Raw genomic sequence first — 21,875 nt, 5'->3', positions numbered from 1 at the left:
TTTAAATGAAGACAACACACACTTTTTCTGGTTAACTGGGAGTCCGTACGAGAAAGGTATTCTGTTCACGCTTGCGGTTGTTTCACACCTACGCCCTGAATTTCTGACGGACGTGTAGGTACTAGAAGACTGGGCAGAGTGAAAACTTATCAAGTAAGAATTGCACATGCGGTCTACATAAACAGTGCAGTGTGTACCCAAAGGGTAACACATACGCACGCACACGCACATACGCAAACACACCACCAAACAAACAAATAAACAAACAAACGATCGCGCGCATGCTTTGCGGGAAACGAACGAGTGGTGCTCGTCATTAAAGATTCGTATGTCCGCTGTCTTAACAATGCCTTCACTGTCATATTTTAAACTCATCTTAGGCAGTTACATGGCATATCCTTCAAACGTGACCCTGACAAATAAAGTTCACACACACACACACACACACACACACACACACACACACACACACACACACACACACACACACACACACACACACACACACACACACACACACACACACACACACACACACACACACACACACACACACACACACACACACACACACACACACCAATTTGACTAAGCGTCAGCTCTCTTTAGATCACTGCGCTAATTCTCAACAATGAGTTATAGTGGCCTCTTGCAGATCGTCACAGCTCTAACGTTGCTCTTCTTCAGTGCGCATGCAATTTCCCACTGATATTTTGGCGGGACGAACAATAAGCCGCCTCGACCAAGCAAGCGTGATCGAACAGAATCGTTGTAGACCCGCCTGCGTTCGCAGGCCTATACCGGCATTGTCTGACAAATAATGTGTGCATCCCGCGAAAAGCGACCTCGCGTTGTGCGCAAATGGAAACACTGACGTGCTAGAGAGACCATTCTTTGTTCATGCGATGCAAATACAGACTGCAGCTTTGCACAACTTGCGGCAGGAAATCGAGACTGCTTATCCTCGACCTCGTGCCTTCCAGAAATATATTCCTAAAATGTACAGGGAAGTGTTCGCGCTCCTGCTCGTGGGCATTGCCATTGTAGGCGTGCAGTCACAGGGTAAGATTTGTATCTGTACCATTTTTTATTTACTTGAACATAGCTTGCCATATAGATGATGCGATAGCTGGCTTGCGCTTGCGATTTGTAGTCCTGAAGAAACTGCACTATAGGAGGGAACAAAGCTATTACAACAATGTAATAAATGTAGTTTGCTGCATAGATTTATAGCGGATGAATTACAGCGCACGGACAAAGGAGCAACACAAAACTAAGGTATAGTCAACTCTGACTGCGACATCAATAAAGAGGAGAAGAAAACTATTTAAAAAGAAGGGGGAAGAGGGGGAGGGGGCGTGGAGTATTAGGGGTGGGGCCCTTTGTCCAGGGCCCTACTTGTCTTAGCAGTCCGCCGGACATGACCCAGAAGTGCTAGCTGCACCTTCGGGTCCAACCTGGCGTGTTGTGCCTCCCACTGCTGCGCGTTATAATTTATCTCATTTCCTCGGAGGTACGCTCAATTTTTCGGTTTTTCAATGCACACCTGCTAGACGCGGCATAATGTCGATCCATCGCCTCACTATGGACAAGCCCTGACACAAAAAAACACGCAAAAGGAGCTACGTCGCATCTTTCCGCCGGCACACCCCAAATTTAACAGGCCGCAGGTGCTAACACTACGCTTATTGGAGAGGCACATATACCCAAACCTTGATAAATTACACGTTCTCTATCCAGACGCGTATACCATAGTGACATGTGCCCCTCATGCGGAGGCACGGTGACACTCGCACACGTTATCTGTAGTGTAGAAACGCTTTTCGCGACTCTGCCTCGGAACAGCGGGAAAAGTCCCTCAGAAGCTCACTACTCGCCGACCAGCAGTGGGAGGCCAAGCAGGCCCGCGAAGCGGCCACCAGGTACTCCCTGTTGGCCCCTACGTGGGACACGCCCGCTACGCGCTAAGAGCGTCCGGCGGGCCCAGAATGAAGTGTTCCAGTCAAGTACAGTGAGAGAAACTGCCAGAAAGAACGAACCAATACATTGGAGGCTTAAAACGCGCACACAAAACTTTAATTATATTAATGTTGTGGGCATATGTGGCACAACCGTGGGTTTCTTTCTGAGTAAGCACTTGGTGCTGCTGCAACGTTTTTTTTTTTCTTGTTTTACCTTCTTAAGAATGTTCTCGGCCAATGCTGTGATGACCTCGCAGGAGAAGCCGGCTGAAAGCAGCCTGTTAATTTGATTATGGAAGCTGCCTTGAATTGCGCACCGATACAGTGGAACCAATACGCGCATACCAAAATGCGCAGCACAAGGAGTGCTCGCGCGTTTCTCACCAAATCTGGTTCAGTTGGTTCATAGTTGGCGAGTCACGCTAGCCTTCGTGCTGCATTTCTGTTCCGCTAATTGTCTGCGCTCGACTTTCCAGTAGACCTATATACCCGGAATTCAACGCTTAACTAACAGTAATTACAATGAAAGCACTGTGTTAGCTACACAATAATGTGCACCCACAAGTGGTTTATGTGCTCAGGCGGACCCAATTTTCGCGACAAATTAGTTATCAAACACGCTTATGACCTGTGTTTATGGTTAAAACGCCCGAGGCAATCATATTTGAAACAAACATTCATTTTGTTTGCTTCTTTTTGAGCGCTTGCGCTCCGAGAGATTGATGCTCAAATTGCACACTCGCTGTGTTATTTTCGAATTCGGGGGCGTGGATCTCAGCAGAAAGTCAAGCCCCCATTGTGACGTGGCTTGTCGCATGTGACGTAGCGTTTGAAAGCTGGGCGAAGCTCCTAACGCCAGCGCTCCGCAAACAAGCAACGACTGGCTTTTTCCCTTTCCCTCACGTGCGATACAGCGTAATCGCATGGTTTGCCGTTGCATTGAAATCCACGCCCCTGAATGCGAAATTAGATTGACTGAGTGTGGAATTTGATAACTCGGAGCAGCTACGCCCTAGGAGATTCAAATAAAAATGAATTTGTCTTCAAGTACTATTGCTCTAATATGTCACGTATTGACATGTACCATAATGTTGATCTTAAACAGGGTAATAAAAACGTTTTGATTGTTATCTTTTGTGGCTCTAATCGTTCGTGAAAGCTGCGTTCACCAAAGCGCACTAACCACCTGTGCAAGCACATCTTTCACAGTCTGCATTGCGTTTTATTGAAATAAGTGTTTCACTTCCAAAACTCTCGGTAATTTCGCGTAGCATAACCGGAAACTATACCAGAGAGGAATAGAAGCCTCATTTACGTGCATTTCCCTTCCGTCTAAGTAATGTAGTCTTCCTGTTATGCAAGACAAGCTGAACCAATTTTCGATTTTAGGACAGGACCACCACTCGACTTGCCGCAAGTCAGCAAAATGACAAATTTAGCAGAGTTGTGGAATGATATTTAATGTGCATTAGCGCGCCTTAAGGACGCATTAGCGAACATTAGCGGGTGGAAGTCCAGCGTCCGTCGATGTCTAACGCCTTTTCCTTGTGCGCACATCCTTTTCCTTTAGCTCACATCGACCGCTCCCTGAATCATGAGTTTTCTAACCAGGGGGTACTTAAAGCTTTTAGATATGTTGACTTTTTAAGTGTTGTATCCAAACAAAGTAACCTGACCTGCACTGATTCAGTGAGCAGTATTTTAACCCTTTTCAGACAATATGGAAAGGGTTTGGCTTTCACGTATGAACGGCTCGTTACACTTTTTAGATCTGAAATTTCAGTTTGGCTTGCCTCATATCTGCTGGCGTAATGCACGACGAGCACAGAAAGAGCATTTATCGTATGAGTCTGCGCATTTGAAGACAGTTAAGAGGGCGATTGCAAGTTCATGCCTGGAATCTGCTCTTACGAAATCATGCCCGCCTGCAATGCAAGACAGCTTCCATAATGAAATTAACAGTCTGCTTTAAATCAGCTTCTCCTGCGAGGTCATCACAGCAGTGGCCGAGAACAGTCTTAAGAAGGTAGAAAAAGAAAAAGTGGCAGCAGCACTGTGTGCTTGCTCAGGAAAAAACCCACGGTTCTGCCACATATGAACAAAGTTGCCTACAACATTAAAAGAAGTGCCAAAAAGGCACCACGTATCTGTCGTTTTCTTTCTGCCCCAAATAAGCTCGCTGGGTTATGCCCAAGGATAAGAGTAGAAGGAGGCACACGAAGCTGTTGCGGGATAAAGCATGCCGAAACTTTCGTGAACTGTGCCATGGGCGTGATATGTCGAATCCAGCTAAAATATGGAATAGTATATCTGGGCCAAACAGGGCGCTGCGAGCAGGAAAGGGCAGGGGAACACGCATAGTTAATTAGGAAAAGAAATGGAGCACACTGGCCCGCTCATTTCATTGCCTGTAAAGGATGCAGACCACTGTTCAACAAAGATATAATTCTAGGCAGAAGCAAGAATAACCTAGCCGTGGGCTCTTAGAAGGTTTTCAGATCAAGGAAGAGTGCGTAAGTGACACTTCTGTTACCTAAGATCATGCTGAACACAATTTCCTGCGCAGCTTGTGTTGACTTGAGCTTGGCGTGATTAGCCCTCTCCTCCTCATTCGCCGCTTCCTTTCTTGTCACGTGTGAACATTGCCTATATATGCAGATTCGACACAAATAACTCAGTTGATAGTTTGCGCTTTTCCCTCTACCTAGATTTTTTCATGTGTTCGTTCTTTCTTAGACACAACTCTTCCTAAAACATGGCGTCCTTTTCAAGTTCATGACTTTTTAACTTTTCTTAAATGCATGAAGTTAAGGTACGGATCGTACAATTAAGAAAAAGATACTGGGACGTGCCTGAACGCTCTAAATATTTCAAGATGTTTCTTTTTCTACAAGCTGCATTAAGTTTCGCTATCCAGAAAATGAATGTGTCGAGACGTGATGGTATATCGCGCTGCGTTTTCCTTGATTCCTGCGGCTGACACGCAAGAGTGCAGCCAGTAAAGACACGGGCCTTCTTTAATATTTTTTCGCTAAATTTATTATACCTAACGTATCTGTTAGACGCGAGAGATTTTTTTGTCGGTGTCAGAACGTCACGTAATTCCGATGACGCTAGACTTTAGCACTGAATTGCGTGAAATTTATTTTGAAATGCGATTGGTGTTTATTATTGATGCAAAAATTTAGCCCCAAATTTAATACCAAATATGGGATATGCAAAACTCCGTAAGTTGGCTTTCCAAAGCCGCTACTTGACCTAATATGGCTGCGTTCCAGATAATACCACTATTAAACTTAGAAATTAGTTTCTTTTAAAAAACGGTCGTTCAACGCATAATTATCTCTGTGGATTGTTGTAGTCGAACTGGCACACGTATAATGCGTCACTAAATTTCAGCCTGTATTGGGAGACAGCGGTGAAAAAAATTTGAACCTGTGGTGTTTTTTTTTTGGCCATGATTGTATAGCTTGAAGAGAAATGAAACCACACGTGTAAAATAGTGAGCCACACCTAAGTTTGACATTATGTTCTGCCATTTTTTTTTGCAGATCCCTCTTTGCTCTGCTACCTATCACGACTTCCACAGGGCTCCTTAGCGAGAAAATTTTGAATGTTTCGTATATCTCTCTGTTCTGTTCAAGCTTTCAAGATTTCTACTATGGTCTCATAGTTCAAATTTCTTCAGCGTTCGTAATCAGGGCACACGAATTCACTACCAGTGCATGTATGATGCGTAGCATGGAACATTACAGCCTTTTCGTTTTCTCGCCTGAAGTCAATTTTGCTGCTTCTGTGTTTAGACACATGCGTAAGATAGCCTTTAAGCTCCCGTGGAAAAAAGTATGATTATGCCTCTTTGGCCTGAAGACTTCGTGAAGCACACAAAGTTTAGTTCCCTTTAGTTGATATGAAACTTTTACTAACGTCTCAATTATTAAGCCACAGGGGTGGTCATGTAAATTCCACAGTTCGCGTTTTATTCTTAAAATAACGCAACGCCAATTTGAAACGCTCTTAAAGTGAACACAACGTCTAAAGCAGAAATAACAGAAGGATGCGAATAAATGATTTTAATGAGAAACTGAGATGTTTCGGTTTATTTTTCCGGCACATTCTCTTGGGAGCGTATTCGCTTCTAATATATCTAATGGTGATGTCGAATCAAGCGCTTTAAAGAGAGGCTCGAATGTAACACTTTAGGCGTTTCGTTTCCAGGACGCAAACGAAAGTGCAGAGCAAATGAAGAATTCGTGAAGGGATACTGGCCCCGGCACGACGTGTTTTGCAAGCCCTGGCTCGCGCTGCCCACCGAGTTGAACAAAATACACTGGTGTGTCTGCAAAGAAGGTTACGTTCGCAATGCTTGGGGAAGCTGCGTCAAGCTGAGCGAGTGCTTCAGCTGCTCCCACCAACCTAACCAGGACTTCGACCTCTGCGTTTCTGCGTGTCCCATCGTCTGCGGCAAACCAGTGCCGAAGGAGTGCGAGTTGAAATGCACCGCAGGATGTGCCTGTGCCCCGGGTTACGTTCGGTGAGTATGGCGCACATGTAATCACTACCAAAAAGGAACCGCCGTCGATGTCGGCAGCACATATGTCCACTGCAGGACAAACGCGTCCCCTAGTGATTTCCTATTATGCCATTGTACCGCGCCAGCTGATGCCGTCCTAAACCTGACAATTTCTCAATTTCATCCCAACACCATGTTATCGGTCCTCCTCGGCAGCGCCAGTCATACTACAACTTTTGAGACCCCACCGGTCATCTGCTCTACAGATCAAACGACCTGACCAACTGAATATATTCGTGTCGTGATATAAACCGAAACAAGAGGCATCCCCGTTTGTTCTCCAGTCCACATCCCTGTTTTCCCATCTCTTAACGTTGCGCGCATCATTTTTCGCACTGAACGGCAGTTCGTAGCCCATTCTCAAGCTTCTTTCTAGAGCTGAGAGTTTCCACCCCGCATGTTGGCGCTTGTAGGATGCAATTATTGCACGCTTCTCCGAAGCAAGAGTAAAAGGTTGCAAGTAGACCTATTGTCATCCTCACTAAGTTGTTTTTAACCCGCCAGAGGGCCAACATTACTGCACAACATGAAGGTCGTTTAAATACGCGCGCGTTTTCTTGTAATTTTGCCACTGAATATTGTCCTCTGCATCCATTTATATTGCTTCTCTTGGAACAATCACATTAAAAGAACTGATATGCCATTATAACTCATTTGCATGACATGGCATGCTCAATTCCAGCGTTTTACTAGTTAAGATAAACTGTTATCTACGTCTTTCCAGCGTCCGCTCAGTAAGAGGATATGTTCCCTTCACCTACACCTGTTCTAAAGGATAAAAAGAGAAAAATGAACAGAGCAGGCCATGTATGTAAGAACACATAAGAGAGGGGCTGGTGGAGTGGTAGAATGAATACCGCGAAAACATAGAATACCGAAAAGAGCAGAGGATTGAGAAGTACAACGATCGCAGGCAATTTTTATGGATCGAACGAACTCAGCTGACGTAATGCCGGGTAGTTAGAGGTCCGTGAGCAAACTCTCTGTCCCTTTGTGGACATAATTTGGCTGACATCAATTAGAATGATGCAGAAGAAATTTATAAAAAAAGGTCGCAGTCTCGCGTGAAAGACAACGGATTCATAGCGATAGCAATGTTTAACTACACTATGGAAAGTTCACCGTTTGGAAGATATTCGCAGACCCCGTATATTTGCCGGAAGTCTGCAAGTCATTGCAATCGCAATGAAAGAAAATTGCAGCGGCCTCTGAGCCTGAATCATGCCAGGAAGGTTCTTTATTTTATAAAGTGACTCATATTGTGACCCTGTATTATTTATTTATTTATTTAGCTATCGCTTTAAATATTCTCAGAACATCCTTGGCATCACACAGATTAGTGGTTATGCACGTGCTCTAAATGATACCTCTACAATAAATGCATGTATGAAATTTAAGTACGAAGGAGTATTTGGTGAACATTATGAAGAAACGGGTAGGTGGACATAGAATGCAGACGTTTAGGAGGTGATTATTGCGGGAGGAATGCAAGAAGACAAAACAATGATCACATTTTAAGTTCTCAATAGGAAAGTATGTGTTCGATGGGTGCGGAGGGGCGGTGTATTTTGCAAGTGCTCACCTATAGCGGACTGTCCATTTCGGCTTCTCCCGAAGTGCTGATTGCCTGGGTTGGGGTACCAGCGAGCAGGAGAAAGGCGACCGGAGCTAGTCTCCCTCATTATTGGTACAGCTGACACCAACCAGCGGCAGCCTAAATGAGCCATCCACTTGTTGGATACTTACAGGATACCCCCCTGGAATAGGCAGTCGGGAAACTTCGCTTCCGTTATTGGAATCGACGCTGAAATTCGATAGCAGTGACGCTGCAAACAATAAAACGAGACGAGTGATTTTTCAATGGTGTAGCTGAAAAAGGGAGGCCGCAGTGAATGAGAACGCCAGAGACATGATTGCTCCAGCTTAAAGATAACATGTGCTACACAACTTTCTTTTTTTTTCTCTTCTCAGTCACCCCTCCCACACCAGCGTATGCGTGCCAGCCATCCAGTGTCCACCGCAGTGTCCGCGCTTCTCGACTTTCGAGACGTGCTCGCCGGTCTGCGAGCAAACGTGCGACCGGCCCAAACCACGCGAGTGCCGCACGAAGTGCCACAACGGCAACTGCGTCTGCTGGCCCAAGTTTGTCAAGGCGGTATGGAAAGGCGAGGAGTACTGCGTGCCTCCGTTCCAATGTCCAGTCGAGGAATGAAGGCGGCTTACCACACGCGCACTACAAGAAGTCCGTGCCAGATATGCCGGTTCTGTCTTGTTTGTGCAAAGAGAACAGCTCGTGGAACAGCTCTACCGTTTGTGGCTCAATAAAGCAAATCAACAAATTCCTTCAATGTTTTTTTCCCGGCTCTGAAACATTTACTGCGACAGCAGCAGCCCTTCGCAGCTGACAGTTCGAACTTAACTCCTCTGCGTTGCACCTCCTCATTCGAAACGTGTGGCCTGTTGTGGCTTCCGAAATAGTTGGTAAGATACCACGATTCTGCCAGTTGCTGTGTCATGTATAGTCAAGCACAGATCAGGAAGCGAGAAGCTGCGAGATGGAGCAGTCGTTAATGCGCCCAGCTGCCGGCTGCACATATCGGCAGGGACATAAATTCGAATCTCGATGGTGATGGCAATGTGTTGTTTATCTTGGTGAAGCCTGTGTCGCTTAAATAATGCAAATATTAAGACCAGAAGACCGGATACCTTGGGCGTTGCGCAAACAAGTGATTTATCACAGTCCCCATAGAAGACTAGAAGAAACCTTACAATGAAATTCGCAATCGCACATGTTCATTATTGCAAAGAATAAGTTGGAAGGCGGCTTTGTTAGGCTGCGCCACCTTCGGGATCCGCCGACACATTTAAGACTACAGTGGCTTCCAGAACAGCCCACGAAGAAGGCCAGAAGCCCAGGTACCCAACAAGTAAAAGTGAGGTAACTCGGTAAGAAAGCCACTATGTACTTTTAGCGTGCCCGGCAAAACAACTTGTCAATTTATAAACCCACACATGCTGTTTCAATGCATCAAAGCTGGCGAATTCGAGACCCTCGTTATGCTGCAGTTGCTTTCACCGAAAAAGATCACGTACTGCGTGACACCCGTAGGAGAGGGGATGTTGCCCATCCGCCAGAAAGGCCGCGAGTCGTTGCGCTGGCAAACACTGCCAGGGTTATAAATAAACATAAATACCCATAAATAACGTAAATGCCCCAGAAAGTGGATGGGAAAACGGTGCCGCGGTAGCTCAATAGCGTGGCGTCGCTTATCATTACTGAGCGACGTCACGCTATTGAACTACCACGGCGCCACTTTCCCGTCTGTTCCTACAAGGGTACATTTCATCCAGATTACACCTAAAACATGTTTATGATGGACTCGACATGCGACCGGACTGGTACCCCATTTTGATAAGGTACCTATTCTTACCACCCTTCTAAAGCGGAACCAACATTTACCCCCACAGTATGAAGGCTGCCTTTTCTTTGTGTGACTTTCGTTGTGCCCTCCATTCTCTGACTATGCACAACTGGGGAATGTTGGGTTGAATGGTACAGGAATAAATACCATGAAAAGAAAAAAAAACGAAAGCCGAGGTAGCTCAATTGGTAAGAGCATCACACGCGTATAGCAATGACGTGGATTCGTATTCAACCTGCAGCCAGTTGTTTTTTCATCCCCATTTCTTTTCCATGTATTTATATTTCTTTCTTAAATTTAATCAAGAACAGCAGATAATTTCCGCTGTGCTGTGCTCGGTATCATTGCTTGTTGGCTTCTTATAAAGAGACTCTACAGACACTTTGCAGAAGCCGGTTTGTGCAACTGAAATCAGGTGGCGCCACCAGCGCAACGCGCATTTTGGACATCCCTGGCCTTAGACGCGAGAACGAAAGTATCATTGCTCCGTCGCGAAAGCGTAGCCGGCAGCCTCTGACAAGCGCCGTTTGCTAAACGCTATTTGCTGTCTGGGGACATCGAACAACATTCTGCACAGTGTGGAGTCGTAGAGGAGGAACTTGCGCTGGGGTCGGATGCAAGAACCCTGATGGAGACAATAGGCAGTGGAATACGTCAGCGTGCGAAATCCACGCGCCGCTGTTGAATTAGGACTGCTCATGTCCAAGGCAATTTCGGTGTGGGCTTTCCATCTCCGTCGACAACCTTGACCATGTCTTCGTAGACAGCTGAAACAGGCGAGAAAATCTTGTATGTATTTTGTAATGAAAAAAGAAAAGCAGCTACTGAAATCTGATTTTTATTTAGTCCTCGAGACATCTGCGGATGTTTGAAAGAACTGAAATAACAAGATAGATGCTGTCTCGTATGTTAAACTGATCATTCAGATTTTTAACTTGCAAGTGTAGACTGCCAATATTTAATAAACATTGATAAGATTGAGAGATGGTGTTGCTATCTTAAGAAGAGTTAGACAGGTTGAAACGGCAGCTCTCATTTATCAAATGCTTAAGTTACAGCCAAAGTAATGCACCTGTCACACGGGCACAATCGATCATGATCAAGCCTCGATCACGATAGAAGATGGTCGCTACTACACAGTCCAAGAATGAGGATCGTGTTTGGGATCTGACGCTTAAAGTGCAACTGAGTCCGAAGGAAATAATAAACGTGCTTAATAGGCAGTAGAGGCACTTTTACAAAACCTTTCGCAGAAAAACAACTCGTTATTTTAGGTAAAAGAGCTGCTACGTCCGCCGATTCTGATCATCTGCAACTCTCACAGCTACAGGCATGATGTCGAAGCTGCAGGCGGAGATTTGGTAAATTATGCGAAAATAACGATGTCTGTTTATTTCCACTGTTGGTGAAAAGGGCCCTTTTAGAGAGTTATCGCTTCGTTTTCATTCTTTCTCGTTGTACCTAGTTTTCTAGTACACTGAGCTAGAAGCTGCTTACATAAGGCTCCAATCTAATTGGGCAGTTCGATCACGAATTGCGGATCACGACCGACTGGATTCAGATGGTGGCTCGATCGGGATCGAAAGTGCCCGTGTGACACACGTTTTACTATGACATAACAACTGCTTGGGGCCAGCCAGTTACTCCGGCAAACACAATCTGCAGCACTGAACTCGACTACGCGGAACTACTGCGTCCCGCCACACTGGTCAATTCCGCAGAGGTCCTTGCACCTGTAACGAGGCAAACGCTTACCTTAAGATATGTGCGAAGCTCAAATACCAGCGACGTCAACATACAAGCGGACACGATTTTTCACTCAGCACTCAAACGTACAAATTCGAGACCATCAAGCAAAGCGTGATAGGCTGGGCAAACACCTCAAACTGATCGTGATTTAATTACGCCTTAGTAGGCACATACAGAGAGCTGTAACTGACGAGCTAACTGACGTGAATGGCGCAGAATAAAACTTTCATGACCCTGAATCGCTCGGCGCGAAGGAGGGACACGCATACACGATGATCGAGTGTCAGAGCAATCCATCGCGAACACATACAACAATATGACAAGCAATGGTTCACTTACATTTTCGTTGAACCATGAGAGCTTTGTGTGGTTGATCCAGCCGCTGTCCATTGGTGGACCAGAAACAACGGCGCTTGCCGCACCGTTGCTCATGCCTACAGCTGTGCGGCCGCTTTGCTTGTCTTCAGCCCAAGGCCAATAATGCCGGCGAGATCACGTGATCAAACATGACCGCGCCCGTGCGCCACTGCTGAAAACCATCTATAACTCTCCATTATCTCCACAAAGTGCATTTCGCTTCTTACAAACACATAAAAGTATAGCTGACGCAAATGGAGATTTTATGCTGTTTTTTTCTTAGCCCTATGACAACGGCATAGCAACAAGGACGTCGCGGGGCGAAGATGGGATAAGACAATACAATGTGACGATGCGGCGCTCGTGCTGGCAGTAATGGAAAAGGCCGGATGATGGCAACAGCAAACTAAGTTTCTAGCTTTTGCCCGCTGTGGCAGCAGCACATCGTACACAGTACTAGTACACAGCAGTAGATAGGCAATTCGTGCACAAAGAATAACAGTGCATAAATGCCGAACTGATGACGCAAAACAAGAATAAATTTATTTAAGTGCCAACATTGCTCAACGACATTCACGTGGAATATGAAGAAGTTGAGTTTCCTGACCATGGCTGCTGCTGCTAGATGCTGCTGTCATCGCAAATGGCTCACGCAAAAAATAGCATAAAGTTGGCTGAACTTCTGCCATGCATCCCAAGAGGTCAATGCTCTAACCATTATGCCACAACCACACGCATACGTCTCCTGTGCCAACGCTAGTTCTATTAACGAATGGTCACGTGCGTCACGAGCCGCAGCCCGTGCACCCGAGAGCTCTTTCTCGCAAAACCACATTCGCGCTCAGGTGATCTTGCTCAGACAAGACACGGACGACTCGAAGTCCGAGTGCAGCTGGCGCGTTGAATATGAGTGATCCTGACTGTCACTAAGGAGGACGGCACTATCGGGGTCGGGAGTGGGCGCAGAAGGACCAACTTCAAGAGCGGTAATGCGCCACAGAGTCGGATGACAATGACGATGAATTAGACGAATATTTCATTCTCAACGCGTTGAAGAGATAGGTTATGGGTTGAAGGGCGGGAAACTTACTGTAAAAATACTAGTAATAAAATCCTTGAGACGGCCTTTAGGTGTCCCAAACATTCATTTCTTATCAGCCAGAAGAGGAATCAATGCAGAAGAAAAAAACTTCCGTAAACTCTTTACACTTTTGAAGAGGAGAAAACTTTCCAAAGTGTAGTGTTGTCAAAAAGACTTGCTGCTGCATAAAAATACCTAAATTTTGATTTTCTGCGAGAGTACTTAATGTACCACTTCGCATGGCCTTGTACTTGATCATTCTAAAGAGAAAACAAAAACAAACAACTTTTAAACGCTTTCTCAGAATAATTAAAGTTGAGGAAAAGAAATTACGGAACATTCATCCTGCAATTAAATTGCATTTAGATCACGGTGCCCCCCAACTCGCTATTGGTTTCCTCTTATTTCCTCATTATTTTTTAGACGAGTTGAATATTCCGCCGTACTTTGTCGTATAATCAGTTAAACTAAATAAAGTTGAATATTCAAGTAGTCATGGTCCTGAGGTAACCACTGAAAACCTCCATGCATGACGCGATATTTGAGAAGGTTGTTGACTGGGTTGTGGAACATAAAACAGAAGACAAAGTATTCTATTCGCTCAGTGTATTTTTGTGTTCAATCCTATTTTCACACATTAAGAGGTTAATCCCCCGTGTAACAGCCTTTTACTTGTTTCTTTTTTTTTTGTTGCAATACGCAGGTTCTCTGGATTTACATGATCAAAACAAGCATCCTATCCCAATTTGATGGCAAAGAAATAGGTGGTGTGTGCTGAACATGTATGCATATGGGTCTACATCCTGAAGCGAATATAAAGTCGACTGCACTATTAACGCCATTCAATTGAAACATAATAAAGCAACAAACTTACAGGCTCGGTTTGAGAATATGATGGCACATGAGCGTTATACAACCGTGTAGCCAATTTATATCTAATGCAGTTAAAATAACTGCTAATGACAGAATTTCACGGTATCCGGATTACCATTAGAGCAGCATATTTAGGTTTACAATCGAGCCAAGACGGCTGCCTCGAATTTGATCCTTGTTAATTGCAATGGTTGTTTGAGACTCAAAATTAAGGTGGAATGGCTGGCACTATGTACGCGAGTATACACCTACGCCTTCACTTATATTGCTGTATAGCTATTTCTAAGGTGCAGTCTGAGCGTTCATATCACACAACGCATGTACTAAACAGAGGATGTAAATTGTTTTGCGTTTTATCTTTTCTGTTTCAGGAGCAACTTTAGTGAAATAATTAACGCATTGAAACCTGCCTACCCAAGTAAGATTCAACAACTTTTCCTTTTCTCTCCTCCACCAAAAGTGGGCAGGCTTTGTGCCCTTGCATGTGCGATTGCCAGCCGGCTCCCTGTTTGCCTCTGTCGATTGTAACGTGTAATTTTTATATAGAATAATCCAATATTATTCTCTGTTTGCGGCTACTACTCTCCGAATAACCAAGAATTCCAGCAAGATTTGTTTATGCTAAAGGTCTGGTGGGTCGAACCGAAGAGGACAGTGCCGGATACGAGCCCGGTTTGAAATCATCTGGCCAGGTCCAGGTGGGCCAGCGCATGGCACTTTCGTGTTCGGGACTGGCTCGGGTCCCGGAAGGCTACACGTACAGTGCTCTTTTATACATGCGAAGACGTCGTCAAGCCACAGCCTTACTCTTAAGTGCTCTGTTTGGTTTAGAGGGAAGCGAGTACATATTTCAATATATAAATTGCAGCCTAGCACGTTTCTAGGCGAATGCGCATGACGCGTCGCTACCCAGAGAATTAGTCATATGTTGTCTCTCAAGCGGCTGCTATCACGGGCAGAATATCTTTTAGGCTGCGTATTCGCTATGACACGTGCCTGGTGTTATACAACACTGTTTAGACAGGAAACTGCTAGATGTCCGTTGGAAATGACAAGAGCGCTTTTGCATAAAGCCAATATAAAATGAGGCTAGGCCTCATTGTCTCCTGGATTTATGTTATTGTGACGATAAGGATGATCATCTGTTGTGGTTTGGCGTAAACGTTAGGTGTGGTCGAAGAAAAAAAAAATGAATTGGATGCCCAATAAGCGACGAGTGGGGCGTCGTGCCGTCGTCGCGGTTGCTACCGTCGTATCGTCGTTGGTGTCATCGCGCCACTGTCTTCCTTGTCGCGCTCTGTAGTTGCGTCGTTGTAGTCGCTCTCCTCGCTACAGTTGCTGCTGCTTTCGTTCACGCCTCTGATTCTCCGAAAATTTTCCACGGAGCGATTACGACGAGAATGTTCGATACATTGTTCTGTCCTGTGACGTCAACATTATTTTTCTTTTTGCTCCTTCTGAATAGTGTAGCAGGTGTCACTGATTTAAAAATACAAAAACTGGGATCACGAAGGGAACGCTGTACCTGTGTAAGCTTGCTGGTCCCTCCATTGCACTCGGATTATCTGTCAGACACGACAATGCAACGCCTTCTGGCCAACGGTCATAACGCTCTCAAGAGATGTCCAAAGAAAAGTTATTGTTCTTTGTTCGAAGATTTCAAGCGTGCGTAGAGACTTTTCTCCGTGTTTAGCGGGGAACTTAAACTAAAGTGATTCTCGACTTTGCGGCATCGATAAACCATGTGCAAGTTGTATTGCAAGCAGCCCATGCTCCTAATAATGGTTCTTGCCACCGTAGACGCACAGTACGTGGGTGAGCACACCGTGTTTTACGAAGAAATTTCTTTTATTTCTACGCAGTGTAGGCGATACTTCTCACATTGATTATATTTGTGCTTATAGGTAAATTCGAGGGATAGGAGTGAGCTTCGTTTTTATGGGGCTATACCAGCGATCGTGGGCAGGGAGTGCTCGACTAAGGGCCATAGATATGACGCAGTAGTCAAACATTAGATTCTTATTATTCGATGGTGAATGCACAATGTACTTGGTTTTGAGGTATCTTATACCACTGCACACTTTTCACCAAATATATTTTCCTGGCAGCCTGACGTCTGGCTGTATACATGTGTAAGACCAAACTTATATTTTTCAAAGCCCTAGCTTTCTCGGGTCCTTTACATTCACATACAAGCTATAAACAATGAGGACCTGCAGATTTATGCACCAAGAATCCATCAATCAATCCATCCATGTTCCATTCGTCCATCAGCTGATCCAGGTATCCTCCATTTACCAGTTATTTTATCGTTCATTCATTCGTCTATCGTCAGAACCCAACGAACACTGACACCAATGACAACATAGGGGAATTTACTTGTGCTTAATAAATGAAATAAAGAAACGATAAATTAATAAAAATTAAAGTGAATGAAAAAATAACTTGCCGCAGCTGGGAACCGAACCCACAACCTTCGTATTTCGCGTGCGATGCTCTACCAATTGAGCTACCATGGCGCCGTTTCCCTATTCACTTTCTTGGATATTTATGTGTCCTAGTAGAACCCTGGGAGTGTTAGCCAGCGTCACCACTCACATACCTACATTCCTTTTTGCCGTAGGCGTCACGAGAACGTCATCTTTTTGGGTGAAGGCCATTGGTCAATAAACCCATACATGCTACTTGAAGGCATAAATGTTGCCGGATTCAAGACCCTCGTTATGCAACAAACGAGGAGAGAGGGGGTTAACCAAGAGTCCCCAATTTTATTAGTTATATTATAAGAAGGTAACAAACACTGACACCAAGGACAACACAGGGCAAATTACTTGTGCTTAATAAATGAAATAAAGAAACGATAAATTAATGGAAATTAAGGTTGGTTCGTTTCCAACCTGCGGCAAGTTGTTTTTATCCACTTTAATTTCCACTAATTTATCGTTTCTTTATTTCATTTATTAAACAGAAGTAATTTCCCCTATGTTGTCCTTGGTGTCAGTGTTTGTTGGCTTCTTATGATATGACTAATGACTAATAAAAATCGGGACCCTCGATTAACCCCCTCTCTTCTCGTTTATTCATTTGCCTAGCCTTTTATGATTCATTGGTCTATCTATCCATTCGCTTACCATTTGTCCATAAGGTGATTCACACACTATCCATGCACTCATGTGTACTCATACCTTGTTCACAGAATGATGCGCATGTTGTACAGTTGTTCCGTGAATAAACCGAAACAGAAAGCTGCTCAAAGAGAGAGATGAGGAGGAGATCAACGAAACGAGATATTCCGAGGTCTATGCCTGATACGCTGGATAAAAGTCAAGTAGCTGTTGTTTTGACCTGCTTCTGCAATTTTTCCAAGGGTGTTTGGAGAAGGCAAGAGGTTAAATGAAAAACAATTAGCATACATGCTTGTTTATCTTTTTGATTTCCCGCGTGCAATCCCTCACGAAGGGAACTTCGTAGAAGCACCCGTGCCACAGGAGCACGTATATGTATGCAAAGCAGCATTTCAGGGCAGTCAGCAAATATCCATCAGCATAAAAAAGAACATTTATTTGAGTTTCTCCGAGAAGGCAAGAAAGCCGCTTCAGGTAATGAAAGCTTTACTATGCAAATCTAATAAAGAACAACTGTTAAGTACGACGTTCCGAAAACAATGCGCCTAGTCAATGCGTGGTTTTACGGCACTCATTTGAACACGTCAATAAAGGAACTTCTGTGCTTAGGATCCTCCAAGTTACCTCGTTAATTGGGAAAATACAACGCAGCAGATTATTTTTGGACATCGCCTTGTTTCTACTTTAGAAAATGCCCGGTTCTGTTCCAGAGTACCGCTTTCAATGCAATTCCGACGAAGTACTTCTAAGGAGCTACGTGCCTCGGCTCGACCGCTTCTGCAAGCCTTGGCTCGCGCTGGCCACTGAGCTGTACAAGCATCGCTGGTGCCTCTGCAAAGAAGGTTACGTCCGTAACGCCTGGGGTGACTGCATCTCCCACCGCGAGTGCAACAGCTGTGCGAGCGACCGTCATGCGGACTTCAACGGCTGCTCATCGGCTTGTCCGCTGGTCTGTGGCAAACCCGAACCCCAGATCTGTACGAGGCAGTGCGTGGTTGGCTGCGCCTGCGCACCTGGATACGTACTGTGAGTAATTTTGCTTAGCGTTCACCACGAATGATGACCCCGGGATCGATCCTGCACTGAAGGACGCATTGCAGGGAGAAACCTTCCTGTGAACATGCACGAATCATGACGTTATCCCTTTCAGTCCCGACAGATTGCGGCACCCTGGACCCATTGTTGCTTTGCCATCGATTACCACATCTGTCTCCACAAGCAGACAAATGGTCTTTTGTTCGCCCTAAAAAAGTTTGCACCTTTAATGGCGTATCTTGTCTCTAAGCAAAAATGAACATCTGTCTTGTTTGCGTTTACTTCTGTAAAGCTCTGCTATCAAGAATGCTGTGTCACCCTGATAACGCTCGTGCTGTTCGTGAAGTGGAATTACCAGGCGAGTATAGCGTTAAGGAGAGGAAAGGCAATAAGACAGATGACGGCCATTGTTCGGCGTCAAGGTAATCCCCAAATTGCGCAAGTTTTTTCAAGTGTTGGCTGTGGCTAATGGAAACCGCTTTGAAGTCTTCTGCCGTTCTTATCCGAGGGACCGCGACGCTGACTTGAATCTTGAATGTATTATTTGTGACTGCTCTAACCATAGTGCACACAGACAGTGACTCGTAGCAATGTTACTTGCGTTGATGACATATTTCGGAGCGGACCCTTCGCAAAGTTTTCCTCATCGGTTGTCCAAATGCAAAGGGTGACGTTGGTATCCTCGCGCTTGCAATAGCAAGTTGGTCCCTGGAAGAGGGTCTCCACCCGCAGTAACCAAGCGCAATGATAATTTCTGTAAAGTTGTTTCTTTCTCTCTCTCTCTCTCTCCTCCAAGCGCAAGAACCTGTATTGTTGTGCGCCTATATGGGGTCAGTACTTCTAGTTTATTAGAGAGTTTTAGCTTATCTGGTATTGCGGTGAACGCAGATGGACTGGGAGTATAACCGCAATTGGCGTAGACGCAAACGCAAGTGGCCGGAGCGTTGCAGCCATACGGTGGCGCAGAGCTCCATCCCTGAAACACAGGGCTAAAATGGCAGTAACCAAATGTATTCTTTCTTTCGCTGCTGTTCTTAATATTTGCAGCAGCAATACTGTGTCACAATTTGCTGCTACCAAAATATACACAAGCAGTAAAGTAAAGTACTCTAGGTCGAAGTAATATCAGCTCTGCATTTGTCTGGCTCGGCTCTGCGCCACGAGGTGACACCTATTGTCAAGCCGCTAACGTACACGTCTCCCGCCAATTCGGTGGAACGACCAGTTCGCCTGCGTTTACTGGCAGATCGGACAATATAAACCTATGTATCGACTATCTATTGTTGCTCTTCTACCATACCCTCCCAAATACCCTATTGTAGAAAAGCAATGCAATGTTTCGGTACAGAGGAAACAACTGAATTTCTTCTTTATTTGCCCTTTTTCTCCCAAGCTTTTTGCGCAATTTCGTTTACACTGTTACGGGGAAATATATTTTGATTATGAATCAAGTAATTGATAGTCAAAAAGAGCGCCTTGAGCGCCTTATTGTTTGCAGAGAAATTTTGAACTTCCATGCAAATAATGTAATTTCCGACGTGCACCACTACGCCCAACCCAATGTCATTGGATGAATCTAACGTCGCCAGATACAAACAGACGTGAAATTTTCTGTTCTCACACAGGCTTAACTTGCAAGTAGGATACACTGACTTAGCGATCATCCGCACTTCCGACTTGGTTTCACGCAGCACGGCGAACGCATCCTCACACATAAGTCCTTGCCTTCTCTTCCAGTGACCCCTGGGGCAAAAGACCGTGCGTTCCCGTAGCCGGATGCCCACCACAGTGCCCGCGGTACTCCAACTTCCAGCTGTGCACGTCCAACTGTGCGCCCACGTGCAATGGACCTCGACAGGACATCTGTGCGATGACTTGCGACGACGGCGAATGCGTATGCTGGCCCGGATTCTACAAAGTGTTCTGGAAGGGTGAGAAGCACTGTGTTCCGCCAAACCAGTGTCCCAGGACGCAATAAACACTGTGTTCACAAAAAGACAACAGCGAGGTTTAGCAGTGTATGCAAACGGACGCACCCGCGCAAATAGCTCGCCGAAGAATCGAGCTCTTCCTGTTTGCAAACGGCGTCACGTCACTGACGGCGCCCCTACCACCTGCCGCACCTCACAAGTAGGCGTTGGTTCGCAAAAAACGTTCAGCCCACCGGTTCTTTCGGCATAGGAGCGCTGCCTGTATCGAAGCGGCTACGATCGAAAATTTTGTGCCTAAATTCCGGTGCGGGCGGAAGGCAAAAAACAGTCGTTACTGCGCTTTAGGCGCACGGTGAAAAACCCCAAGTCGTCAAAACTAATCCGGAGCTTTCGCTTACAGCGTTCTTCATAAGGCACTCTGCTGAATGGGAATGTTAAACACCACAATTTAATTTTTTTACCTCATAGTAATCGGGATGCGATTGCACGAAGCCTATATAGATCGTACTGAATTCGTTGCGCGTTAACTTCGCCTTGCTTGCGGCCTCCCTTTGCTGGTTTTAATTTTAGAAGACCCAGTTTTACGTCTTCTTATGCATCGTCACAGCATAAGTTTTGTGTCCTAAAGACAAGTATAAGAACAAAAAATTAAACAAGAAAATTCACTGCATTATCTTAAAAACCATTATATCTGCTATAAAGCGCGGTAAGGTTAGTGGGTTGACTTTTGTGCAATCCCGGTAGCGAAGCGTAGACAGGCAGCTTCGGCAATGCAAGAAACATGCTTAAAGCGCCTGTACACTCGCTCAATAAAAAAATCGAGGACACTTAAGTTTCGCCTTCAAGAGTGGAACGCAACAGCGTTTCCGTCGACCCGCCAAGTGGTGTAAGACAATGCGCTACGGCGCAGCGATCACTTACGAGGCGCCCTGCATCGGACTTTGCACCCACCAATCACGCGGTGAGCGTCGAGCAACGCAGCGTTCCGCTCGGCAACGAAACGTGCGCCTGAGCAAGCGGAACGAACCAAAGAACTCGGTGTCTCGGAGGGGGAAACAATGTACGCCAGCGAAACGTCGTGAGCGGCACGGGAAGAGAGATAGACAGTGATCTAAACAAAGGAAGGACGCTTGATTCTGCAACCCGTGAGGGAGCACGGCGAAGCGTCGTCAGGGGAGAGGGAGTACGGGCCGCGACGCGCCTCGCACCGGTCCCCACACAGCCTCAATGCGCGCGTGGCACGCCACCTGTCGGGGCAGCGCCATACATTGAGAGGGGGAGGGGGGTCTTTTGTGTTTGCCGCAAGATGGCTCTGCGTGTGCGGAAAGCGCAGAAGAAATGTATCGGAAACGCACCTCGCTACTCGTGTAACTGCGACTTCTGTAAGTTACATGTTCCTAATTACCGATATAAACCGCAGTATAACATTCTACAGCTCTTTTCTAAGGCAACACCGCATTCACTAGAGGCGCTTTTGGACTGCTTTGAAGCACCGAACTCGTGGCTGAGTGGTAGCGTCTCCGTCTCACACTCCGGAGACCCTGGTACGATTCCCACACAGCCCATCTTGCAAGTTGTTTTTTATTCATGAAATGCCTCCCGGGATTTATCGCTCACGGCCAACGCCAACGACGACACCGGCTTTTCTGCGACGCGAGCTTCTTAACGCTATCGCGTTAATGTTGCGTGTTGCCTGAGCGCGTGGCGAAACGACACTCCTCCCCTACTCGCGGCGAACCGCTGGTGTCGAGACCGACGCCTGCGCGCG

General features: G+C 45.7%; 2 protein-coding genes and 1 long non-coding RNA gene across 3 annotated transcripts; 2 read left to right on the top strand and 1 right to left on the bottom strand.

Annotated features, from left to right (window-relative positions):
- The first annotated feature begins 816 nt into the window (after positions 1-816).
- On the top strand, positions 817-8,876 carry LOC142563945 (uncharacterized). The gene is made up of 3 exons (XM_075674696.1): positions 817-1,062; positions 6,180-6,495; positions 8,506-8,876. Exons 1-3 carry the CDS (start codon positions 906-908, stop codon positions 8,744-8,746), a joined length of 714 nt encoding a protein of 237 aa, XP_075530811.1. The 5' UTR covers positions 817-905; the 3' UTR covers positions 8,747-8,876.
- Positions 8,877-10,201: 1,325 nt separating this feature from the next.
- On the bottom strand, positions 10,202-12,440 carry LOC142563949 (uncharacterized). Its single transcript, XR_012824447.1, has 2 exons — positions 12,045-12,440; positions 10,202-10,723 (listed from the first exon to the last, which is right to left on the bottom strand). It is a non-coding gene; the product is annotated as an uncharacterized LOC142563949 (long non-coding RNA).
- Positions 12,441-15,673: 3,233 nt separating this feature from the next.
- Positions 15,674-20,342, top strand: LOC142563947 (serine protease inhibitor swm-1-like). The gene is made up of 3 exons (XM_075674702.1): positions 15,674-15,831; positions 17,852-18,167; positions 19,914-20,342. The coding sequence occupies exons 1-3, from the start codon at positions 15,759-15,761 to the stop codon at positions 20,152-20,154; spliced, it is 630 nt and encodes a 209-aa protein (XP_075530817.1). The 5' UTR covers positions 15,674-15,758; the 3' UTR covers positions 20,155-20,342.
- The last annotated feature ends 1,533 nt before the right edge of the window (positions 20,343-21,875 follow it).

Source organism: Dermacentor variabilis, chromosome 11 (genome assembly GCF_050947875.1).
Source record: "Dermacentor variabilis isolate Ectoservices chromosome 11, ASM5094787v1, whole genome shotgun sequence".
Lineage (NCBI taxonomy): Eukaryota > Metazoa > Arthropoda > Arachnida > Ixodida > Ixodidae > Dermacentor > Dermacentor variabilis.
The sequence above is the reverse complement of the archived record's forward strand: the minus strand, read 5'-3'. Positions and strand labels throughout refer to the sequence as shown.